The 26875-nt window shown below is 28.8% G+C and overlaps 4 protein-coding genes across 5 annotated transcripts; 2 read left to right on the top strand and 2 right to left on the bottom strand.

The window, feature by feature from the left end:
- Window positions 1–95: 95 nt before the first annotated feature.
- Window positions 96–3503, top strand: Snx1 (sorting nexin 1). The gene is made up of 7 exons (XM_034337028.2): window positions 96–237; window positions 458–709; window positions 787–1033; window positions 1112–1276; window positions 1351–1472; window positions 1631–1930; window positions 2008–3503. Exons 1-7 carry the CDS (start codon window positions 136–138, stop codon window positions 2353–2355), a joined length of 1536 nt encoding a protein of 511 aa, XP_034192919.1. The 5' UTR covers window positions 96–135; the 3' UTR covers window positions 2356–3503.
- Window positions 3362–16666, top strand: LOC117610074 (uncharacterized). Of its 2 annotated transcripts, XM_034337012.2 has the most exons (18): window positions 3362–3503; window positions 4065–4223; window positions 4440–4603; window positions 6808–6990; window positions 7426–7756; window positions 8477–9258; window positions 9328–9999; window positions 10067–10236; window positions 10318–10492; window positions 10683–10769; window positions 10932–11180; window positions 11263–11406; window positions 11487–11645; window positions 11719–11841; window positions 11949–12029; window positions 12998–13150; window positions 14137–14176; window positions 16086–16666. In XM_034337012.2, exons 2-18 carry the CDS (start codon window positions 4076–4078, stop codon window positions 16127–16129), a joined length of 3705 nt encoding a protein of 1234 aa, XP_034192903.1. In that variant the 5' UTR covers window positions 3362–3503; window positions 4065–4075; the 3' UTR covers window positions 16130–16666. The 2 variants fall into 2 exon arrangements, with proteins under 2 accessions (XP_034192903.1, XP_034192906.1); XM_034337015.2 differs by lacking the exon at window positions 10683–10769.
- Window positions 16667–17044: 378 nt separating this feature from the next.
- IntS11 (integrator complex subunit 11) lies at window positions 17045–20212 on the bottom strand. Its single transcript, XM_034337027.2, has 4 exons — window positions 19583–20212; window positions 19089–19511; window positions 18201–19025; window positions 17045–18136 (listed from the first exon to the last, which is right to left on the bottom strand). The coding sequence occupies exons 1-4, from the start codon at window positions 19829–19831 to the stop codon at window positions 17846–17848; spliced, it is 1788 nt and encodes a 595-aa protein (XP_034192918.1). The 5' UTR covers window positions 19832–20212; the 3' UTR covers window positions 17045–17845.
- Window positions 20213–20706: 494 nt separating this feature from the next.
- On the bottom strand, window positions 20707–25028 carry GTPBP1 (GTP-binding protein 1). Its single transcript, XM_034336763.2, has 12 exons — window positions 24941–25028; window positions 24587–24837; window positions 23865–24219; window positions 23678–23789; window positions 23424–23604; window positions 23005–23183; window positions 22764–22916; window positions 22455–22704; window positions 22242–22386; window positions 21851–22169; window positions 21502–21779; window positions 20707–21415 (listed from the first exon to the last, which is right to left on the bottom strand). The coding sequence occupies exons 3-12, from the start codon at window positions 23964–23966 to the stop codon at window positions 21230–21232; spliced, it is 1905 nt and encodes a 634-aa protein (XP_034192654.1). The 5' UTR covers window positions 23967–24219; window positions 24587–24837; window positions 24941–25028; the 3' UTR covers window positions 20707–21229.
- Between the last annotated feature and the right edge of the window lie 1847 nt (window positions 25029–26875).

Below are 26875 nucleotides of genomic sequence, written 5' to 3'. Positions count from 1 at the left end.
TGAAAAGTTTATAACATATAACTACAAATATCATAAGGAACACGATAATCATAGATAACGATTGACGTTGGTATACTACATCATTTGGGGGGCCGATCCCAGTGCATTTCTCAGTAGATTGACAGAGCCGCTAAGATGGCTGATATTAAAGAATCTCCGCCACTATTTGACACCAATGAAACAAAAGTTGACGATTTAGACGACGACGATGAAGATATTTTTGCGTCAGCAATGCAGGTATTCATTACACTATTATCATATATATATATATATACATATATAGTGAAGTTTTACAACCTAAGTACATATCACTTTTCGAAATTCATTTGTTTTTGTATTAAATTAATTTGCGTTTCTATTTTTTTTCCTATCAAACAATAGTAAGTTCAGAGAGAATAACATTCTATGTATATTTATTAAAACGTTTCCTATAATAACAATGATTGTTTAAATTTAGGACCAAAGTCAGTTGGAAGATTCTTCTCCCTACAATGGAGTATCAACAATTCAGGCAGAATTACCAAAGTTAACATTACGAGATGCACCTGAAGAAAATTCATTTTCATCTGTATCAAGTCCTGCACCAGGACCTTTAAGCTCACCCCTGGGACCAATGAGTAGCGACATAGGTGATCTTCATGATGTTCCCATAAATGATAACACAGATGTACTCTCAACAAATGCTATGCAAAGTCAATCAGTTGATGTGGTATATTTTTAATTACTAATTATTAATACCAAACCAAAAAGAAAATAGAAAATATATAATATTATAATACTTTATAGGTATCGACAGATTCATCCGACGTTTTTCTAAAAATCACAGTAACTTCTCCTCAGAAAATAGGAGATGGTATGGGTGCTTACGTTGCCTACAGGGTCGAGACAAAGACAAACATGCCAATATTTAGAAAAAGAAACTTTAGTGTTATTAGACGCTTCAGTGATTTTCTTGGCCTTCATGATAAATTAACAGATAAATACCTTAGAAATGGTAGAATAATTCCTCCTGCTCCAGAAAAGAGTGTTATTGGTATTGATACAAATATTTTTAATTTATTATTAACTTCAATCTTGATCGACAAAACAACTAAAATAATTATGTAATTAGGAACGACTAAAATAAAAATGTCTGGTGATAAGAGCCAGGAACAGAATTCTAGTTCTACAGAATTTATCGAAAGACGTAGAGCAGCACTTGAAAGATATTTAAACAGAACTGGAGCTCATCCTGTGCTTAGTGTTGATCCTGATTTTAGAGAATTTTTAGAAGCAGGTATATCTTAAGATAAAATAAAAACATTTATCCTAATGCAATTATATTAATAAAATTATATGTTTTTTAAATAGATATGGAATTACCTAAAGCTACTAATACATCTGCACTTAGTGGTAAAGGAGTGATGAGACTTTTCAGCAAAGTTGGAGAAACTGTTAACAAAATTACATATAAAATGGATGAAACTGATAAAGTAAAATTAAATTTTCACAATTATTATGTTCATAAATTGTAAAATACCTTTTTTCATATAGTTACACGAAGTGTAATAAAAATTGAAGGATTTAAATCAATATAATATTTCAATATTTTCATTGATACAGTAATATTTTTAATTTATCTATGTTGCAGTGGTTTGAAGAAAAAACATCACAAATTGATTCTCTTGATGTTCAATTACGTGCATTACATTCTGCCGTTGATACTCTAACTAATCAGAGAAGAGAATTAGCTACATGTACTGGCGCAACCGCAAGATCTATTGCTGTTCTTGGTCATGGTGAACCAGGAGCGTCTCTTGGAAGGGCATTAGCTCAGTTGGCTGAGACATTGGAAAAAGTGGAAGTGATTAGAAGAGCACAAAGCAACAGTGATCTTTATCAGTTTGCAGAAATGTTAAGGGATTATGTTGCACTTATTGGTGCAATAAAAGTTAGTATTTATTATATATTTAATTAAATTTTATACATTTATGTTTCATTGGATTTAAAATATTGTCATTGTTTTAGGATGTATTTCACGAACGAGTAAAAGTTTTTCAAAATTGGCAACATGCTCAAATAATGTTAAATAAAAAACGGGAACAGAAAGCAAGGCTGGAACAATCTGGTAGAACTGATAAAACAAGTCAAGCGGCTACTGAAGTTATAGAATGGGAAGCAAAGGTTGATAGAGGACAAGAAGAATTTGATAACATTTCAAAAATGATTAAGAAGGAAGTTGAACGGTTTGAACTAGTAAGAGTGGAGGATTTCAAAAAACAGTTAACAGAATATCTGGAGTCCATGTTACAGTATCAAAATCAACTTATTAAATACTGGGAGAGCTTTTTGCCTGAAGCACGAGCAGTTGCATGAACATTCCCGAAATAATAATGAAATTCTTTTTAATATAAAAAAAAAGGAAAATTATGAAAAAAGATACTAATGCATTGTTTTGGAGTAAACTTCTGAATGATAAATAATACTTTACAATGCGTATATATATTTATCAACTTGCAGTACAATAATATTCATGGATAATAGCGAATGGAATAACTTTTATGCAAACAGAAGTTTCGTAAATAATAATTTGGAGTATTGTTAATGCTTTTATAAATTTGGAAGAAACAACTGGTATGGCATATTCATTCGATTTTTTAAATATTCATTTTATGCCAATTATTTTTTAGTGTATCATGCGTTTAGAGTCTTCTTACTATTAGTTTATATTAAAAGTATATAACGCATAATACAGTTTGTTAAGAAATGTTACATGATAATAAAAATTAAAATTGTATAGAGAGCATTAAATATCTATTTGTTAAAACAAAATATAATTATATAATTAATATTAAATTTATGATTTTTATATTGTTTTTCAGAATAACAAGTAGATACTTTAATAAAGTTTAATTAAAATTATTATAATATTATATACTTTGATAAAACTATGGGATAAAAATATATTTTTCTATATGTTAAAGAGTTAACTATAAACTATAATAAAACTGAATCGTTAAATATATTTTATTTCTATTTTATTTATTAAATATCAGTGATAGATAATTGATATGCCTACACAAATTGGTAAACTTTTTATTAAGTTGGCCAACTTGTTTTTAGTATGTTGAATTGGCATAGTGTCATAAATACTTACCCTTTCCTATGTATGTATGTAAGTATGTATGTACCTATCATGTAGCGTGTCAGTAATAATTAAATTTGAAATTAGATTATCAGTTTTTTGTTGTGATTAATTGTCATTGAAAATCAACAGAATTCGTAGATGAATTTTGTTCTTACTTGAATTGGTGTTTTGCATACGTGGCAGAAACTGCTACCAATCAGGAAACAGGAGTTTTGATAGGCGTGGCTTCGAACACGTACACTTGCTTGGACGTCCGGCAGCCATAATTCCTGAGAAGAATTGTGTGTGAATTCTTGTCGTGATTCTCTATAGCCAAACACAGTACGCTGTACATTTTACACTCTTCAGTGGAAACGATTTATTGAAAAAATTTTTGGTGAGCAGTGCAGATTTAGCGAATTTACTAGTTTTACTGTTTTAATAGAATGTTAGTATAGGATATATAAATCAATTTGCCGGTTCTACCGATTCGTAATTTAATGTTGAGAAATTTGACTCATCTCCAGCGATTGTGTCGATGATCTGCTTGTCACCCATATGTCATTTTCATTATACGTTCTTTCAAACTTTCACTTGGTAAATTACTGTTTTGCAAAACATTGTATTATATCTATGTATATGTAAATATATATGTATTCTGTGTTCATTTTATATTTTAATATGATATCCTATACATTTTTATAAAATGTACACACTTATAGAAATACATTAGGAATGTATTTTTAAATGTACATTTAAATTTATTATTTAAATTATTGATAAGTTGTACTATATAACAGGTTGATAATCTTTGGAAAGGATAGATGCGAGATAAAAGTTATGTACAGATAAATATTAAGCACATTTCTTAATCACCAAATTACTGATTTTAATAAACTAACTTATTTTAAGTTACCGATATCGATACTGAAAAGTAATACAAATTTTCTTTTCATAGAAATAAGCAAAATGGATGTTCAAACAGGATTGGTATACGTAGCGGTTGTAGTTATTTCTGCAGCAGTTATTGTTTTAGTGTCAATGTTTGGTATAAAAGAAAAGTCTTATGAAGAAGCAATAGCAGAACAGAGAAAACTTCCTGATGATCTTTTGTTTAGTAAGTAAGATAATGTGATATAATCTGTATGCAAAAATTTCATGTTGATCAGTTTGTTTTGAGCTATTAAATAATTCTTCAATTTTTTTAACAATCTGAATATTGTATATTATATTTTAATCAAGAATTTCATTGTAATGCATAAACTATATTGAAGTTTTTATATTATTCAAAAATTAATGTGTATTCAATAATACGACATATTGTTATTTTTAGGTAAGAAAGATAAAAATAAAGAGAAAAAACATAAAAATAAGACTGGGAAGAAGGTAAAGGAGAAGAAAGAAGAAAAGGAGGAAAAAGAAGACAAAGAAGAAAAACCAGAACATATTCAGTTTGAAGAAAATCCTCAAATACTACCATTAGAACCCTTACTAAGGGTAAGTATATTCATTAAATATATGATATCTTTTATAAAAATTGTTGTTATAAAATATTGTTTTTCTTAAACATATATCATTCCTAAAAAATATATGAAGTAATCAGCATTGATTGACATTATGATTCATGTAAAGAAACGAATGTTAAAGTTATATATTTAAAAAGAAATTGATTTTTTTATATTAGACATTGATAAACTTAATTAAAATCATAATTTTTCTTATATGAAAGATAATAGTAATTTATATTATTTCTTCTTTGAGTACTGTATTATTTGTTTTTAAATTAATTTTTGTTATCTTTACATGCTTATTGCATGTTACACATGTAATAACCATGGTACATCTTTATAAAAGGGAGAACACACATATACGCTTTTTTTTATCCTTGTGTTTTCACACATCTCATGCATGAAATATGGTATCCTCATATGTTATATGTTACACCTGTACGTCACTTAAGGTCTTTCTATTCTTGAAGTATCACATTTCTATCTGGGTGTTATACAATTCATAAAGGCTAATTGTAACATGTTAGCATAACTCTTTAATAAAATATAGTACCATTTTTTATAAAGTATTTTGTATACTACTTTGTCAAAATTAATACACATACTTCATGTGGTGTAAACTTTATACTGTAAAGTAACATCTTTTATTTTCTTTCCACTTTTTTACATTTGTATTGTGGTACTTATTCTTTTTATATTCATGTTATTGTAAACATAACAAATTAGCTAAACTAACTGCACATTCCTATATCAATGTAAAAATTAATTGATGATGTTTTCCTTATTTATTTTTGTAAAAGTAATATGAAGTGTTTTATATATTAAGTTTTATGTACATTATATTCAAATGGACATTATTTCTTATAGCTTTATTTTTATAGCTAAATCTTGTTGCATAAGAAAACAATTTAACACTAGAACTATTGACTTTTGATGCACACTTATTTTTAAGTTGAAAATCATGTAAAAAATTAAGTATATAAAGAATGAAACATAATTCAATATATACATCCATTCTTCATCTCGACAATAGCTAATATACGTTTCAACAAAAATACCTTGATTAAATTTATAATTTAAAATAAGAAACTTGAAACCAGTTATTTTGACTAGTTTGATAGTTCTAGTGTTAAAAGACAAAAATCAGAAACTGATCAGTCCTATGATTACATGATTTTCATTTGTTGTTCATGTATTTTGTAGTAACATGTTTTTTTAGTATATTTGCATAATATAAAATTTTTATCTAGTAGTGTATTCAATTCTAATTGCAGCATTTTACATTTTATGATCTTATTTAGCATAATTGAAATCATGCCTTGGTAAGTTAGTTACAATTATGGTTTTAAATACATGTATTGAAATGTTTTATGTTACATATATAATTTTGCATATATCTAATAATTAATAATTAATAATAATAATAAAAAAAATAGTCTGGATTCATAAATTTTTAAATAAAATTAACAAGAAAAAATACTAATCTGATATGGAACAAATTAACTGAAGTAAATGTTTGTTTTTTCTTTATTGGCCATTGATAAACAGTTCTAGGACCTCAAGATTAATTTCTATAAATAACTGCTTGACACGTTATGATATTATCTTACTCTTATTGCTACTTTAACTAAATTAAGCAAAATAAGAGAAAGATGTAAAGCATAATGTAACCTGAAAACGTTTAAGATATGTATATTTTTCAAATATTTTATACATTATTATTAATATTAAATTATAAAAAACGTCAATAATATTCTTATGTTAAAGTTTAGCAGCTGTATAAGAGGTGGTACATTTTAAAATGTAATTTAAACTGTTAACAAAAATTTGACTGTAAAGATGATTTTTAATTGTTAAAATGTAAAAAAAGTCGAAAGTGTTAATGGATTTATCAATTGCAGGTATATATGTTTATCAAGAAATCAAAATAAATACAGTTTTAAGGTGAAAAGTAAATCAATATATAAACGGAGTAATAAGTATGAATTATTAGTTTATATAAAATAAATTTTTATTTTGTTTCTATTTCAATTCAATATGTATATTTAAATGAATATATATAATTCTAAATGTCCATTTTAATATAATGTAAAGTAGTACATGTAACTCTATAGAAGCGAAAGATTTTTATCTTCACTATTTTTACTTTCTTTGATATATGGAAAACATTTTACATATACATTGAAATCATAGGGGGGTAGCAAAGGAAGTAAGAAGAAAAGCAAGGTTGAAAAGATAAAACCGATTCTTGTAAATAAAGACGAGCCATTGGTTATTGTGACTGAATTAAGTTCTTCACAACCCTTGTCGATAGAGGCTAATCATTTTGACCTCATTCAGCCAAAGGACGACCTCGAACTAGTACGGAGTCATAGTGTGAGTGAATTGCTTTTGGTAGAATATGTTACCGCATATGCATTTCATTCGCTTCTCATAATTTTGCATAGCTTGCTGCTTTTATAACACAAAAACCATACTTTCGAATAGTGTCAACGTTTATTTATACATATATGATTAATACATTTTTCAGATTTATGTATGTCTGATCTACAAGCTAATCGTAATATGCCCAATTTATTACCACAAAAAATTTGTACACAAAATAAGTTTAAATATTTTAGTGTATCACAGTTATTTTGATTTGTACCTGTTTTTTGTTTTATATGTATCTACATTATTTATATAATTTTATTGACAAATAATTTAATACAGAATTAAGTTTTGTGTATTTAATTTTTAAAATTACTGAACTTAAAAATTTATTAATTAAATTCTTAATGTATTTATTTCAATATCTTTTGTTTTTAATAGAAAGAAAATTTACACCAAATTGGTCAATCTGAGCCAGTTGCGAATAAATCTCCAAAGGAAACTCCAACAAAATCAAAGAAAAGTGTGAAGGATTCTGCAAAGAAAAAGGATGAAAATGTTAAAGAAGAAAAAAAGGAAGCAACTGCAAATATTAATGGGCAATCAGTTAATAAGGATTCTATAAAAGAAACAAAAGATGTTAAAGAACAGAAAGAAACACCAGTTAAAGAGGTGAAGGAGGTTGTAAAAGAAACAATTGTACTTTCTGCTCAACCTCCTGCTAAAGAATCTAAAAAGTCAAAGAAGAAGAATGACATTTTAGCACAAATTGGTAAGTTAATATATTAATTATTTTGTTTACGAATTTAATAATGTATTATGCAAATGTACAGTTGAATATTATTATTATAAAGATCCTGTATTAATGTATTATTGATTCTTGATTTATATTATGTAAAGCAGAGTACATTTTTTTCTTTTTTGAGAATATTATTTAATACCTTAGTAATAATTGTAATACTTATACATGTGAAATTAAATTATCGATTAAAAATATTGATATTTGTTAAAAGAGTAATTTAAGACAAATGTAATTTATTAGTTTATAACAGTTTGATATGTATTGGAATTGAACAACATTTGAAATTGATTAAATATGCTTAAGCTTTACCAGGAATCTACCTTGAGCAAAACAGATTCTCTTCTAAAGTGCTTTGGAATGCAGTTGAGGTAGGGTCAATTCCCCTTCTCTTTTTACAGGTCATTGTCCGTACAGTTACTATCAAGGTCATTCCCATATGAGGAATAATATAACATATTTAGTATATATTTGTTAAGAAGCATTATTAGTTTATTAGTGTCAATTAGTATTTACATTATAATAAATTGATATAAAAATGAAACACGAGATAATTACAATATAAAAGTACTATAATGTACTAATATTTCATTAGAATATTTATAATTATTATGAATTATTTTAATAAATAATTCTTATTATCTATTTACTCATGTAAGATTCATTCATTTTAGATAATATTTTTTATTTTAGGTGGAGATAGAGATGCTGTTAATGTGTCTCTTTTGATGCCTTTGGTTCAAAAAGCTGAACTTAGCCGTTCTGAAATACAAATTCTCATTGATCAACTTTTAAATAAACAAATGGATAATCCATCAGAACACTCGGAATGGACAGAAGGTCGTGCAGATCCGGTGATTAAATTAAAGAAACAATTGGCAGAGAAGGAAAAAGCTTTAGCCGATGAGCACGAAGCAAATATCGCATTTCAAATCAAACTAAAAGAATTACGTGTTGAACTTAATTCTGAGAGATCTAGATTATCGGCTAATGTGAGGCAACTAGAAGAAGCTTTAAATGCAAAAGTAACGGAGACTCAAACTTTACATACACGGATGCAACACATTTTAGAAAGTCATGCCGCCGAAAAGCAAGGATTTACTAGACAGATCGAACAGTTGCAAACTAAAGTAAATGAAAATGCTGCGATCATTCATAAAATGCAGGAGGATCAGGGACAAACTCAAGGTCATCTTCAACAAGAATTGATAACACAGCGCAAAAATATGGAAATTCAATTTGCACAAATGCGTGAAAATGAGAATGCTTTGAAAGCACAATTAGCTCAGAAACATGTTGACGTACAAAATCTGCAAAGTGAGTTACAAGAAACTTGTGAAAATACAACAGGTGAAATCGATTTGTTACAACAACAATTAGGACTCATGCAAAACCAATTAATGCACTCAGAAGGGCAGTTACAACATTTTAAAGACTCCGATGACAGATTGCAAGATATGGCTAGACAGCTTGAGGTGAGAAGTAGTATTTATAAATATTTTGATTTTTATTAAGAACTTACTCATTTGTAATTATTTATCTAGGAATCACATCGCGCTCATGCTGATCTAGATCATAGATTGAAAAATGCTCATCGTCATGAACAAGAGCTTCAGAAACAAGTAAACTCATTGCAAAGTGAATTAAATGCTGTAAAATCAGAAGCTAACAATGTTGCAGCATTAAAGGCAGAACTAAGTAAAGCTCAGTCTGATTTAGTGAAATTAAAATCTGAATTGTCCGTTTCCATGAATGAAGCGAAATCTGAAGCAGCTGAAATTACAGCTCTTAAAATGACACTGGTTAATAAAGAAGATGAGTTGAAAAAATCTGAGGAGAAACTTAATAATATACGAGTAGAGTTTAATCAGTCAACAGAAAATACAGCTAAATTGGAGGCGCAGTTGCATGCGACACAAAAGAAACTTGATACGCTTAAAGTCGAATTTGAAAAGGCAATAGAAAATCTAAAGAAAGCACAGGAGAAAGCTAATACTTATAAATCTGATGTGCAGAAATTACAAGAAGAATTGAAACAAAAAGAAATCGAGCTAGAGAAGAATCGCGCAGAACTTAGAATTTCAAATGAGGCAACAAACGAAATAAAAATGTTAAAAGCTGAAATAAACAGGTTACAATGTAATGATAAAAAATTAAGCGAAACACAGTTACAAATTACACGGTTGCAAGAAGAAAATGATAAACTTTCAATGCAGGTACTTTACATCTTAAGAAATAACTATAAATAACATTTTCCTTGAAGTACATGCATTGGTTTTTCAGTTATCGACTTTCACTGATCTACAAAAACAACTTAAACAATTGCAAGAAGAAAACGAATCATTGGCTTCTCAACTGGCGGCAACAACTGAACGACCAGCTGCAGAAGGCCGAGAAAATGGAATCGATGATAATGTTCAAAAGAATGTTCAGCTTGTAGAACAAACCAATTTGTACGTATACACATATGTACATATATAAACTTACAAAATATATAATTTAACATTTAACTATATAGATAAATATGTTTGAAGGTTGGCCCAAAAAGAGAGTCAGTTAGACGCCTTAAAAAAAGAATTAACACATAAAGAGACAGAACTTAGTCAATTGACTGCTCAGGTTGATGCATTACGAAGCGATGTAAACAACCAACGTCGTCTTGCTGTTCGCTTAAATGATGATTTAGAAGCACAAAGGTCTAAAAATAATGTAAGTTATAACGTTCACGGGTAAAACAAAACAGTTGTAAAGCTGAAAATCATTCTTATAATCGAATGATTGCTTCCATCACTTTGCCACTTTTTGAAAATCATTTTCTACGCATTATCGTTTATTTGTACTAAAATATTTTTCTATCAAATTATACCATACTGATCCCTTTTTTTTATGGTTGGAACAGGAGTTGCGTATGAAAAATTGGAAAGTGATGGAAGCTCTTTCTGCTGCTGAATCGCGCGTTAAATCTAATAATGGCAAGAACGTTGATGTAAGTCTCGATTTTATCCGTTTATTTCTCTTTTCAAAATTTCTTACTACTCTTTCCTTATTTTCCATATTACATATAAACTGTAATGAACTTAAATTTTTAACTTACATTAAATGTTCCCTTTTTTAAGTGAAATATTAATGTTAATATTTTTATTTTTAGGAAGTTACAAAAAAGGTGAAATCACAACAAGAAGAATTTACAAAGGCTTTATTACAAAGGATATTCCCGGAAATAAAAGTATCCGAAAAATCCTACGATCAGTGGCTTAAAGTTTTTGAAGAAAGAGTAAACACAGTTTTAATAGACTTAAAGAAGAAGAATATAGTTGATACACCCTCGGAGTTCGAAAAACAAAACAAAAATTTACAAGACTTGGTTTCACATTATAAACAAATTATTGACGATACAGTAAGTTTTATATTCATTAGTAAAGTCTCCAATTAAATTTCAATTTGACAGGTATGTTTATTTGAAATATACATATTTACAGGAAGGTATGCTTAATAAACTTCAAAGTCATGTAGAATCGGAAGAAACGAGATGGGAGTCCCAGCTTCGGCAAAAAGAAAATGAAGTTGCAAGTCTTAGGCTTGAGTTAAACGAACTCATGAATAAATCAAATATAAATGAAAAGGTAAATTGAAATAAACTTCATACAAATTTTCATTCGGCATGTTGAAGAGATAAGTACAAAATTTATTAATGTGTATATAGTTACAAGCCAAAATAGTAGAATTGGAAACTAGGTTAAAAGAGGCTGAATCTGTTAAAGAACAAACCAATACCCAATTACTGGCACTTAGATCTGCACCGCCATTATTTCCGAATGAAATAAATACTCATGATCTAGCTGCACTGGAAAAACTTCAAGAGGTAAGTAAGAATATCAAAATTCTCTTGAATATAACAAATGTTATGTACTATTTGTAAATTATATTTATCGCAGGAAAAAGCACGATTATCAGAAGAACTTCAAATAGAATGTAATAAAAGAGCAGCAGTAGATGCGGAATTAGATAAGTTACGTTCTGTAGTTACACAACTTCACCAAAAAATGTCACAAATTAAGGTATAAAATATACATTACTATTATAGAAGTACTATGTATATAGTTTTAAATGAAAGGAATGTAAAGCAGAATAATATTTTAAGTAAATTAAACTGTTTTAATTTTAGAGCGAAGTTCGAGGGAGTTGTAGCAATCCAGAACAATCAGTGTTAAATGGGCCGCCAACTTCCGAGTGTTCTAATTCTGAGGTTAGTATACATTGATTCTAATGTTTTATAAGTGTTCTAATTAATTTTTGTCCAGTGCCTTTTATATAAAAGAATTACCAAGCTTCTATTACAAAAAGTTATAACTATAATGCGAAAATGTGAAAAACTACATAATATTGCAAAATTTTGACTTAAGGTATTACTTATAATTAATTTGTTGCAAGTAATTACTAACAGAAATTCATTGCGTTTTATTAATACTTTACTAAATGTATTAATAATATGATAAAAAAATTTCATATATAGGTATTATTTTGTAAAAGGTATTTTAGTAAAGTAAATACTGCTGTATATAAAAAAAAGAAACTTTTTAATGGACTACTTTTTTTTTTAATAGTACAGAATATGAATTTGTTAGTTAATTGTCTTTTACACAGTATTATCTATATAAAAGTCGTTATATTTATTAAATACATAATATGAGTAATAAAATTAATAAATTGAGAATGCATAATAAGTAGATTTCATATAAGTTACATCTATTATATTATATTTTTTTAATATTAACAACAGAAAAGCTCAGTCTTACTTAAAAGTTCGATGACTACTTGGTTCTGTTCTGTTTTTTTTTTCCCCCAATTTTATAGTATACGTAACTTTAGATGTGCTATTATTGGTTTCACATTTTATTTAGCATATATTATTTTGAAATTAAGAAATATATGTGACTCGCTTTAATAAAGTATCAAAAGATAACATTTTTATGGAACGACTATGTATGAACAATTTAATTGTTGTCTATCTGTTGATTTTAAAACCATTTTTACAACGACAATTTTACAAATTTTTCCATAATTCTCTGATCAAAAGTTTGATAAATTGTCGTCGCTTGATATAATATATCAATCTCTAAAATACAGCACCCATTAGCAGCACAAAATTTGATAGCTGCATTAGAAAATATTCATTTCAAGAATACAGAGTTCACAAATTGTTCCATTATCAAGCCCATCAATTTGGTTCAGTTTCAAGAAATTGACAACAGCCCCTTTACTACAAAACACTCCTTCAAATCTTGTCATACGACAGATCACAACACACAGCCTAGCTGGAATCCGTTGATGAGCCAGCAGCATAAAAAGCACAAGAAAAAAAGGAAGGTAAACTTCAAAATTGTGAAAAAGGAACAATTACAGGCTCTATTTCTATATAGGTGCATTTCAGTTAGTTATTAAAATAGGAGGTATTTTTAGTTGGACTCAGTATCACAAAGAATGTTGTTTTAACAGAATTATTATAATTTGTAATTGTAGCAAAATTACAAATATGATAATTTTGTTACTTAAATTGAATAATATGTATCTTTAGAGCATCATTTTACAATTTGTACATTAATTCCTTGTGATAATTCTGAGTCGTTTGTATTTTATTGCATTATTACAGAATACTATTTGAGTAGTTTATATTTTGAAAGAGTATTTTATAGTAGACTTGTGTTGGATATTTTATTATTTATTGTGGCTGTCTGTGGCTGTTCATTCAACTACCATTTGTATTTATTCGTATAATGGCTTCAAATTATTTGATAATTTTTTAATTAAAAATGAAATCCATTGTAGAAAGTACTTGCAAAACTTTTGTACTATTTTATATTATTTATATCACGAATTTATTTATAGAATTGATGCAAAAATAAAAAGTGAACGATGGTTATGATATTTAATAAGTTGTAAGCCATATTTGACATGGCTAAAGTATGTTATATACAGCATATTATACATATACTGTATATGTATTTTAGTTTACTTCAGTTTATTTTTAACAACAAATATTTTAATAGTGTATGTATTGCAGGAAGCATGCAATTTTGTATTCGCAATTTTATTCTTTAAAGGAAGAAATAATTTTTCACACAATTTTATTTGGAAAAGCTCGATGCAAATTCTAATAACATATTTATCCCTTTCTCCCAGTGTTTGTTTCATAGAAAGAAAGAATATTGAACATTTTATTAAGTACAATTGTTACTGAAATGCAACAGTGGCTCGTCATGATTCTACGATTAATATGAAAAATTTACTTTGACGTATAAACGCTTATAATATAACAATGAATAACAATTTTGTTATTTTGATTGTTCCGACAGTCCACTAAGAAACCCATGGCAAAAGGGCGCAGATTCGCAGGTATGCAAAACAAAATATGAGATTCTGGAACTTTTTCTTCTTTTGAAAAGGGTTGATGGTAGACTGCTGCTAGCAGTTTATGCCAGGTTTTAATACAATGGTTTATTTTAAAATATTAATTTACGTTGCACACATTATTTTTCGTAGTATTAAAATGTTACATTCTTATTTTAATGAGCACTATTTTATTATTTGCTTACAAATAGTATAATTTTTTAAACAGTTACTGGAAATTATAAGAGAATTACTAAATATGGTATATTGAATATTTACAATAATATCTGGTTAATGTTTCAAAACATATTGTAAAAGTTTGAAGATTAGTAATGGATTCATTTAAATCGTAGAGAATATGTTCATATCAGATCAAGAAAATTTTAATTACAAGACGTAGTCTTGTTTACATTGCACTTATACATATTTTATTTTACAAGTTTCCCAACTTAAAACAAAATTATGTTTATCAATTTTCTATTGTAAGTTGTTTTAAGTTATAAGCTGTTAAAATGTGTGTGTCCCCAGAAATGTTGCACAATGTTTAGATCATGTTAGCTTTATTTGATTATCATAATGCATTTTGACTGTCCTAGCACATATGCTAAAGGAAATCAATTTTATATAGTTTTATTCTTAATTACGCTATGTTTCATGTAACTGTGAAACCTTTAAATTATTATTTTGTCAACATATGTAAAATTACAGAAATGTATTGATTGCAGCTTTATTTTAAAATACATCTATAACGTATAGATAGTAAGGGAGCTAATAATTTTGTTTATTTATATGTTAATTATTCACTTATAGAAACACACAGTATTCTTTGTATAGTTATAGAAACAGTTTGACAAAGAGGAACAAAATATATAACATTGCCAGTGTGGAAAGGAGCTATGTGAAGATGATGGGTATCAAAGAGTATGCATAGCTATATATGGATTAAATTTTTAAAACACAAACACTGGGGTAAAGGGCACACTATGGAAAAATTTTGTTTGCTCTATTAAAATGATTACACAGTTCTTTTGTTGATTTAAATTATTAATACTTTTTCACGACAGCATCATCATTGATTTTCCTTTTTTTTATTTTATTATTTTTTTTTTTTTCATTACTATAAATTTGCATCGCTTTTGCTCTTATTGTTTAATTAATTTTTTTTACAGATTACACATATTGTTGAATATAACTTAATATATTTTTTTAGCAGCCACAATATTAGTAAGAAATATGCTTCTGTAACAAATTGTATTTTATTTTGTCCTGCTATATCATTAAGTTTATGCTGTTGAATTTATATTTTATGATATTACAGTAATGAAACAGAATAGTTAAATGATATTAGTTTAATTGCAATTATGTTTACATTAAGTAAGTAGAATGATCTTATAATTCAAACAGCATGAATATTATTGATTTAATACACTTTTTATTTTATTTATGTTTTTTTGCTTGCCATAATACATGTGCATTTATGTAACCCTCCTATGTAAGATTAATATTTTACTAACATAGAGTTTTTAACATTGCTTTATGTATGGTGATGGATTCTATTTGAAACGTGGTATTAACATTATGTATGTTTATTTATTTGTTTTTGTTATATTAAAAATATATTTAATGAAAGCTATATTTGGTAATGTAATCAATTAGTATAAATTAGCACGCAAGAAATCAATTCAGTATGTACTTCTAATTCTTCTTCCAACAGATACATTTAAATATATTTTTTTAATAAAGTGAAAGGTTTATATGAATAATTAAAATTGCAACTGACAATTAGTTAGCTAAGAAAGTTGATTCTTTTATTTTGTATCTGATGGAATAGCTATTAAAGAAAGAACTATTTTTATTTATCTAGCTTCTTCCAAAAATTGAACACAATAGTAAATCCATTTAATGATTTTTTCAGGGTGGTTCAGGAAAAAAATAACTTCAAAGGGCAAGCTGCGTTAATACAGTGCAAAATCAGATAGTTGGTAAAGGAAATAGAAGTAAAATTACACATACTCCAACACTATAAGCAACATGGTAAACTTTGCTATCGAGAAGACTAATATTCTGATGAAATGTTATGTTTCTTATAAAAAAGAGTATCATATTTTATTATGTGAAAGAAAAAAAAATATAAATAACGAAACTTTTGTAGCTAGACACTAAGAAATAATGAACCTGGTGTTTGTCATAATTGCACAAGTGATGAACACAAAGAAATATATAATTTAAGAATTGCTGCAACTGTGTTTTGTAGATTGCAATATAACAATATTGTTTGAACATTATTTTTGTTACATAAAGCATAAATAGATTTTCTCAGTCTTCGTAGCGGTTTATCTGAAATTTATTATAGATATATTGTATCATTTATACAGTAAAATCTACGTATATATTACGTTTAACAAAACGCACGATACTTTAAACTACAAATGATAAAATAGGTACTTTTATTGTCCATTTTTCTTTTTCTTTTTTTATGGAGTAGCAAACACCAGAGTTTTAGACAATTTTCATATTGTTAAAGCATTTGTATACAAAGCTGAAATCGTTAATGAATTAATGTGCAATAAATAATCGTGTTCATGTGATCACGTGTATGAAAAATAATAGTGTGTTCAAGACTGCTTTTAAGAGCAACTTTCAATTTACGAACAAATTCTTTTTACAAAATACGATGAAGACTAATCATGCACAACTATAGCAAATGTAAGAAAATCTGTTCAGGAATACATTTGAATGGGTTAAAATATAATAAAGTAAATAAGCTATATTAATAGAATTATGGTTTAAATGATCTTTATACAGGAAATTTGAAAATCATGGAATAGATTAATTTAAATCTTATTGGGGCATTTAAAAGAGCGTTTATTAAAGTTTTTATGTTAGTTTATTTTATAGATGAATTATAATTTTTATCGAAATGTTATGTTACATCATGTTGAGAAAAGTAACAATACTCTATTTATAGCGTATTAAATACTTGGTTCGTGAAGTATAATTATTTCGTTTATTTTGCACAAATATTATGCTAAATGCTGTACTTATATTTTACATTTAAATAATTACAAATAGTTGATTAAAAGTTTATTGTTTTATTTGACGTTAGATAATGTATAAGTTTAAATAATAATTTGTAATTGTAGCAAATCAATCTGATGTCGTGCTTTAATCTGATGCTTTCAGAAAAATAAAGTTTTTTTTATTAGACATGATAAATACAGGTATTCAAGGTTTATTTTCAGTTTTTTTTCTATTAATGTAATTAATGAAGAAACATTTTATGTAGATAGTTTTATTGAAATGTATGCTGGCTATTGTCGAGATAAAGGATGGATGTATACATATATATATTAAATTATCTATTTAATTTTCTACATTATTTTCAAGTTAAAAATAATTGTGCATCAAACGTCGGTAGTTCTAGTAAAAGCTCTGTAAAAACTTCAAAAAAAAAAGCAAATCATATATTTTAATATTTATTGTATGTTTTGAGGAAATTTACAATTTGTTTCTTTTTTAAATTTACATATAAACAAAAGTTAACGACATTACTCTTTTTACTTGTTATAAAAATAATATGTATATATCTACTGCAGCACTATCACAGGTTGTAAGCATGTTATTTAATAGTTATCTTATCGTTTATGTTCTTAATGTAAGTAATAATATTGTTACTTAATTCAACATAGTTTGTAAAAATCCTAGAATGTAACTACCTAAATCTTCATCCTGATTTGTCCATGAAACATATACACTTTTTTGATCATCTTCATCACCTTCTACTTTTACTAAAACAGATTCAACAGATATTGATCCATCTGTTAATTGAACTGTCCAACCTGATAATCTTTCCTTCAATGGTTGTAATAATTTTAAGGTTGTCGATTGTGCTGGACCGGGATCCCTTACTTGAACGGTAGATGTAAAACGTACAACGTGTTTTGTTATACCTGCTGCTTTTGTCACCTTAAAAGAAAAAAATTTATGATTATTTATATATTAACTAAATAGAATAGAATATAATAATTACCTCATCAGCATCCACGAGGCACGCTCCGTCTTCTCGTAACATTAAAATACTGTGAAGTAATCTTCGTCTTTTAGGATCTGGTGGCAAAGCTGAATATCTTTTTGCTTCAGCTTTTAACAATGCTAAAGAAGCATCGACTGGTACTTTGGAAATGGTTGTGATAATACAAGTTTCTCCATTTGCAGGATTGTAACAATTGGTTCCAAACTCTTGTTTTATTTTCTCTTTTAAGAACTCCATTTTAGCAAATTCTCCATGCACCAACATAACATTTTTCGGTTCACAGTACTGTATTAATTGCATGATACCTTTGGCATCAGCATGCGCAGAGAAAGACATATACTCTACTGCCATTTTAACTTCTACGATTTGTCGATTTTCAAATTCAATTCTTCTGGAACCATTCAATACTTTGTGTCCAACAGTACCTTGAACACAGAATCCAGGCATAATAACCATGTTCGCTTCGTTTGGAGCCCATTTTTTAAAAATCTGTAACGACAGTCCTGCATGTAACATTCCTGGAGTAGCAAACACTACCATAGCTCCAGGATTATCAATATATGATTTGTCAAATGGTTTTATGTGTTTAAAATCAAACATATTACGTTGTACAAAAGTTTTCTTAATTTTTTGATTGGTCCAAGTAATAAACATTTTGTAGTAATTATTAGCTTTTTCAGTTAATCCTAGAGCAAAATATACAGGGACTTTTAAATTCATTCGCTCCCAGTATGTTTCTAATAGTATACAAAGTTCTTGTGCACGTCCAAGAGCAAATACAGGAATTAATACTTTTCCACCTCTGTCTATACATTCATGAACCTGAAAAAATGATTATGTAAGTCGAAGATAGAACATAACATGCACCTGATTCTTTAAACATACTTTTTTAAGGAAATCTCTTTCTCTGCATCTTTTTGAATCTCTGATAGTTGTTGCATATGTCGATTCTGATATTAGTAAATCTGGCCTGCATTTATCTATCCATGCAGCACCTAAATGTCTATCAGGAGTCATATTGTAGTCACCAGTATATACAATTGATTGTGATCCAACACGAACCCAAAACATTGCAGCACCAAGAACATGTCCTGCATAATACGCTTTTATTTCTAGTTCTGAGTCAACCATTACAGACTGATGCAATGTAACAGCTATAACTTTTTTCATACAATCTTTTATCATTTGTGAAGTGAAGAAATTGCTTTCTCCCTTACGCTCCACTGCAACTTTCCTCATATCTTCAAGCAATATTGGAGCAATAGCTTTTGTTGGATGTGTCATATAAATTGGACCAGTATAACCTACCTGAATATAAAGTCATTTATACAAATATGTTTAAGGCTGTAATTCGTCTTTTTTTTTTTAAATATATTTACCATTTCTGTAAAATATGGTAAAGCACCACAATGATCTAAATGAAAATGTGAAATAATCACACAATCAATATGATTGGTGGCTGGACCTTCTGGAACTATGTATGAGAAATCTGGGAATCGTCTTTCATCATTGAAACCCATGTGCATACCACAATCTAACATGATATTCTTTCCACCCATTGAAACCAGAATGCAACTTCTTCCAACATCTTGGCCAGCTCCCAAAGGAGTAACTTTAATATCCGGCATTTTTCAAAGTAATATATCAATAGCAATAATGTATTTATCTTGTATAATTACAAAATGTTATTTGTTGTAATCACTGTGTATAGTTTTGCAAAATTAAAAGAAATATTACTAGCAACAGTCTAATTAAACTATTTCTTAATTACTATTTCAGTATACAGGTAACCTGTACAATGAACGTTTTGATTTTAGTAACAATTTTTTTAAATGTTTAACTACATATGTTGTTAAAAACAGTCGGCGAACGAATACTGATCAATGATCTTTCATTTTGTTCTTATTTTTCTGTTATCGAGGACAAATAGATCAGTCCTCATTGCGTCAGACTCCATCACTCCTCATCTCATTTTTTAGCGTTTATTAGTAAACATAACCTCCACCTTATGATATTTAAAATTCCATTTAAAAATGTTAATTTCTAAGCGATGTCAAATTTGTTTGATGCAACCCAATCTGAATGTTATATATACAAATAACTGAGAAAAGAAATTACGAACATTAAATAAATAACCCAGAAATAAAATTGAGATCAATTGTAGATAAGAATGCTTTTTATAGACTTTCAAAATGACCGCCATAAATTGAAATTTTTTCAATTCGATTCTAGCGCCATCTCTACGAAAATGGCTGAAACTACTCAACAAGTTACCGATCGAAAAAAGAAAATCAATCGGTAACTTGTTGAGTAGTTTCAGCCATTTTTGTAGAGATGGCGCTAGGATCGAATTGAAAAAATTTCAATTCATGGCGGTCTTTTTAAGATACACGTTTGTCAAACTTTTATTTGAATAATTTCTCAGTCTAACATAATTGTGACTATAAATGTTGTAAAAAAAAACAAATATATACATTTTTTATACAGATTATATTTACTCAATATTATTTTATTAAGATACACTCCTGCTTATAAAAATAAAACACTTTATGAATAATATAACGTATGTTTCTTGATACGTTTCAAAAACATCTTTAAATTTTTAGTAATTTAGTCAAAGTGTGAAAGACAATTTGTACTCTAATAGGGTTCAAAGCACAATGTGCGTTATAGATAATAGTTCAGGTTTTTTTTTCTACATAATAAGATAGAAATCACATTTCTTAACTGTATGTACGCGACCCCATAATGAGATAAAACTTTCAATTTTATACACGTTTTAATATAAATAATTACTAAAATAATACATGAATTAATGTAAACAGTGTTTTAGAAATCTCGGAAATTAATTAAAGATGTTTGGAAATGTTTAAATTTTTAAATCTACCTTGAAATCTTTTAAGAAATATTAGTAAAGATCGTTTAAAAATTAGTATCATTAATTTCCGAGAATTTTAAAACAATTTATACCTGTGAAATATGTGTACGTATATACACGTTATAAGGATTTTGTACATAAAGATTACTTATAATTTTGTTGGAGGATTCTGTTCTGAAAGAGGTTGGATAATACTGTTTGCAGTATTATGAGATCGTCCTCCTCTTCGCCCTCTGCTTTTTTTATTCTGACTTTTAGCAGGTTTTTGAATTAAATTTTCTTGCTTCGATGTCTGTCCTTCAAACGAAGAATTTGTTTCTGTCGTATCTAATGTCTAATACAAAAATTCACAATTCAATTAGGAAGAAGAAAAAGCATTTAATATATTTTAGATGGAATATAATTATCTTCATTACGTACTTGAATCGTAGATGAAGAATTCTGTCGATTCTGAGACGCTTTATTCGGTTTATTTGTTCTATATGCCTGCGTAACGGTAGTATTAGAATATGGAATAAGTTTTACAACATTGCCTACTGCTTTAGTACGTCCTTCTCTAAATACCATTCTCTGTCCTGGTTTTATATATTCAGGATGCTTTATAAATCTAAAACGAACTAAAGCCTTATCACCAGTTCTTAAACAATCTTGTGACATTGAAATTATAGATGCTGTTTGCCTTATACTTCCACAATGTACTGAAAATAGTTTCATTTTCCTCAATACCTAAATATCAATGAAGGTTTAAATTAAAAGATAAAAAAATTACCCATTGCTTGATAGCAAGAACTTATTGTTGTAGGATGATGTAGTACAAGAATTTCTCCTTCAAATTCCCAACAAGCTTGTGGGTTTAACGCAGGCGCGACCATCACCATACCTTTTCTAATTTGTGATCTCTTAATCTTTTTTAATGCAAAACTAGCAGTTTGACCACCTCTAACTTCGCGAACAGGCATTCGCTTTCTATGTATACTCTTTACCGCGATTGGAATGAAGCGGCCCAAAGGATCAGGTCCCAGTAATAAAGTATCATTTAATTTTATAACACCTTTCAAAGTTGTCCCAGAAACTACAGTACCGACACCCTACAAGGATGTAACAAAAATTTTAATAATTTTTATTCGCAATCAAAGTTTACTATTGTATATGATATTTACAGGTACTGAATATGTATCATCTATTTGAAACTCAGCCGGTTCATCGTCATGACTAGTCATCCTTGCAGTCAATAAGTTTAAGAACATTTTAAGAAGGTTTAAATTTTCACCTGATACGTTTGATACTTGAAAAATAGGACATAACCTGTGTAAATACATTGATAGTTTTAATATTTGTACACCTCAAAGAATATAATGTAAATTAAAACTCACCGTTCAGATACAAAATTAGTAGCACTAACAACAACATCATCTGGTGTTTTCACTGTAACTGGTACTTTCCTACAGCCTGGAGATTTCAAGATTCTTATCAACAGCCTTAAATTTTCTTGTAATATATTCGGTGGGCACATATCAATTTTCGTAACTACAACAAATACTGGAACTGATAAAGCTAAAGCTAAGCCAAGGTGTTCTTTTGTCATTCCAACAATGCCTGCATTTGCTCCAACCATTAACATACCTAAAAATAATATTTTTATTGAAACATATATGTTTTTAAGTACTTTCAAAAATTCTTACCAAAATCAGGAGCATGCCCTGTCATTCCAAAAACAGTTGTTTTTAAGTATCTTTCATGTCCAGCAAGATCAATGAATGTAATAACTTTTGATGACTTCTCACATATTTTAACCCAATCCAGAGAACCATGCTCAGGCTTATTTACTACATTACCTTTAAAAGATGTAGAATATAATGTAGGATGTATGCATATGTAGGATATAATACTGAAGTAATATGTTTATTAATATTGTTACCCTACCAACGCTATCAAATCCAAGAATATCATTCCCAACTGAACTAGTACGTCCAGTTTCAGCTTCATGCTTGTGACGAAATAATTTCTGACGTGCTAAACCTCGACCATTATCAAGTTCCCCATGTGTTAACACACCTAGAAGGGTTGATTTTCCGGCATCAACGTTACCAACAACCGCCACCCTGTAATCAAAATCTGTATAAATTTTTTTTAAACATGTTCTATTTAATGACATCGCTTGAAATAGTTATTTTAACACGTTAACCACCTCCTATTACAAATTTTATTAGTTAGTATTTTCATTCCTAACAAATCTTATATATTACTTTCACAATATTTTGTTATATATGTATATTATCTGTAATACATAGTGACATGGCAGTCAAAGTGTTAATAGTATTTATATTATCTAAAGTAGAGACCTAATTTCTAAGAAATCTTGTGTGTCTAAACGCCTTCGCACTAAATACTGTCCTATAAGACCTTGATCTACTTTGCTCTGACGAAGAAGTACACAGTCGGCTTCTAATGTTGCAGCAAGAGACTGAAGAGTAGCAACTGATGCTTCGTATTCGTCTTCTTTTAAACCATCTTCTGAACCATCTAGAATAATGTACATATTATAAGTACAAATATATATAATTATTCATAGAAAATATTACTTTAAACAATGTACCTTCACCAATACCGATATCAAAAATTGTTTCACTTCCACCACCCTGAATTCTTTCTTTTAAACGTCTAAGTAGTAATTCATACTGATCTTCAGATGGACTAACCAAAACACTCTGAAATTGATTATATATAATACACAATTTATGTCCTCGTATCATAAGGTAAAATGTTAACTTTAATAAGCATACTTTTCCTCTAATACTAGAATAATCTATGTTAGAAATAGATGCATGATCTTTCTCCTGCAGTTGTTTTATAGATGGCATTATAATGGACCCACTTCCTGCCATTCTTTATGATATATATTTTAAAAGTTTTAAAAATCTTATCTGTGGATATTATATATGATTTGATCAAAACTTAAATTACAGACACATTGATACGTTGAACATCTTCCAATATTTAAATCCAAATCTTCTTCTGTAGATTAGTGATATTAATACATACATACTAAATATTGTATGAGTTTAATAACAATATACATAATCAGTTGTCAGAATTATAAGTTATATAAATACTTTGAACACCTCTTTTGCTATAAATCTGAAACAATATAAAAGAGAAAATATTTAGAATTCATAAATATAAATCAATATCTTATTAATCTATGAATAGAACTATCAACTACTATAATCTATTCCTAAAATTCAATGTACCGGTACATAAAATATAAAAAAGAAATGTTTCACAAATAAATACTTGTCTTTAATATTGGAATTTAAAAACAAATTCAGAACTATTTTGCTACAAAAAGGTTCACTTTTTTAAACATATATTATACATATAACTTTCAAAAATATGGTGCTAATGTTTTACACCAAAATCATATATATACATTTTAAATGTGAAAGTAAACGAACAATATGAAAGTTGAGAGTTCATTTACATAAGAGTGATCATATTAATTTACCTATTGTGATATGTTTACATCATGTGCTGTTTTTTGCGTGATCGCACAATACACTTTAAATAGATGAAAACAATGATGGGCTTACGAAAAATCTGTCAACGATTGCACGACCTCATCCCATCCAAGTGATGAGCCAAAGCAGCTTAATATATGTATATACATATGTGTGTGCGTTTAAGCAGATTGTAAACCATCGATGATACATATATCGATAGTGAAAACGATATTTTCGATAGCACTTGAGATCGAATCTGTTGGTTATTTAAACTTTTCATTTCTGTATTATGTAAAAAACTTTATAAAATAGTATAGAATATAACACATGTTGAAAAATAATTTAAATTCTTATCTTACCCAAAGAATAAGTTTATTATTATATTACATCATGTTGTGAAACATTGCCTTTGCTCCAATATATATACTGCCCACCGATCACAGGAGCTTTGGGGTCTCCGACACCCCACGATGATATCAGGTCGGTATGTAGAGAGCGCCATCGATGCACTGGGGTCCCTAACACCCCGGACGCCATATTGCCGGTATGTAAAGTGCGTCCTCTTGCTTCGGGGTCTCTAACACCACGGATGCCTTCATGTCGGTATAAAAAGACTAATTACGTCATTATGAATGCTTCATTTGCGCTTTCTTAGCATGACTATCTCTTACGGCTTAGGACTACGCTGGGGTCAAAGTTTTCATGAGATGATAGCGGATCCTTTTATGAGGGATAAAATTGTATAAATAACTGGAAAAAATAAAATAAATGGGGTCCTCGGCTGGGACCCAGAAGAGGGATATAATCATAAATGTTATCCGATTTGATGAGCTTATTTAATAAGAAAAAAAAATAAATGAAGTAAATTAAATAAACTCTGGAAAAAACTTATACTGGTTGTGCCCCTTTCATACGGTCCTGATATTATCCGGGGTGTCAGGGACCCCGAAGCACCAATGACTATCATTGCATACCGACATTATGGTATCTGGGGTTTCGGATACCCCAAAGCACCAATGACTCTCTTTGCTTACCGACAATATTGTATCTGGGGTTTCAGGGACCCCGAGTTTCCTCTTGGGGTGCCAAGGACCCCGGTTACCGTCCAAGGGGTCCTGAGAACCCCTAATACCATTCTGGGGTTCTCAGGACCCCAGAAAACAATTCTGGGGTTCTCAGGCACCCCGGATACAATCTTGGGGTTCTCAGGTACCCCGGATACAATCTTGGGGTTCTCAGGGACCGCGAAGCAAATAGTGAAATATAAGAACGAAAAACGAACAAATCGTGAAACTTACTTGTTCGGAGTAGTGATGGATTTGACCAGATCTAGCGAAATATAAGAACGAAAAACGAACAAATCGTGAAACTCACTTGTTCGGAATAGTGATGGGTTTGACCGGATCTAGCGAAATATAAGAACAAAAAACGAACAAATCGTGAACCTCACTTGTTTGAGGCCCTTAAAGACAAAAAATAGCATAACCTGAGCATAGAGCACCGTCAGCGCTCCGGGGTCCCTGGCACCACTAATGCCACAATGTCGGTATCCAGAGAGAGCCACTGATGCTTCGGGGTCTCTAACACCCCAAGATGATTAGGCTCGTGGGCAGAAAGCGCCACCGATACATCGGGGTCCCTGACACCCCGAATGCCATAACATCGGTATATATGTATGTGAGTACATAATGTATTACATATGATTAGTGGGAAACAGGTCATAAAAAGAGTAGTTAAAATTCCAATCGTTTGAACAACAATTATTAAGCAGAAATGTTATTAAATATACATTTTAAAAATTTAGCTTCTCATCAATATTAAGAATCTTTTGGTAAATCCACAGTCCATGATACTGACACTTCTATAAATGTTGCTTCCACTCTTTACAAATTAGGCCAAATTATACCTAAAAATTTATACTAATTATTAATAAAAAAGTCAAATTAACAAATACTAATAATAAAAGAATTATCAAATGTTGGTGATAACCTATGGTAAAAAGACAAATACATCATAATTACCTCAAAAATCATCATTTTACTATTGCAAACTAATTTTTAGAAGCAACGAGAAATCATTGCATCTTAATTAGTTTGCTTTTAAAAATAATACTGTATTATAGGTAAAACTTACCAACAGTTAATAGAAGTATTATTAATTACATTTCTTCAAAATGTTTGCAATAGTAAAGTCACGATATTGAGGTTATGTACAGTGAAAGGTGTCAAATTTAAGATACGTCAACAAAAATACGATTTTTCTTGCTTTTAAATTTAGCATTACAAATAATACAC

Source organism: Osmia lignaria, chromosome 12 (genome assembly GCF_051020975.1).
Source record: "Osmia lignaria lignaria isolate PbOS001 chromosome 12, iyOsmLign1, whole genome shotgun sequence".
NCBI lineage: Eukaryota > Metazoa > Arthropoda > Insecta > Hymenoptera > Megachilidae > Osmia > Osmia lignaria.
The sequence above is the reverse complement of the archived record's forward strand: the minus strand, read 5'-3'. Positions and strand labels throughout refer to the sequence as shown.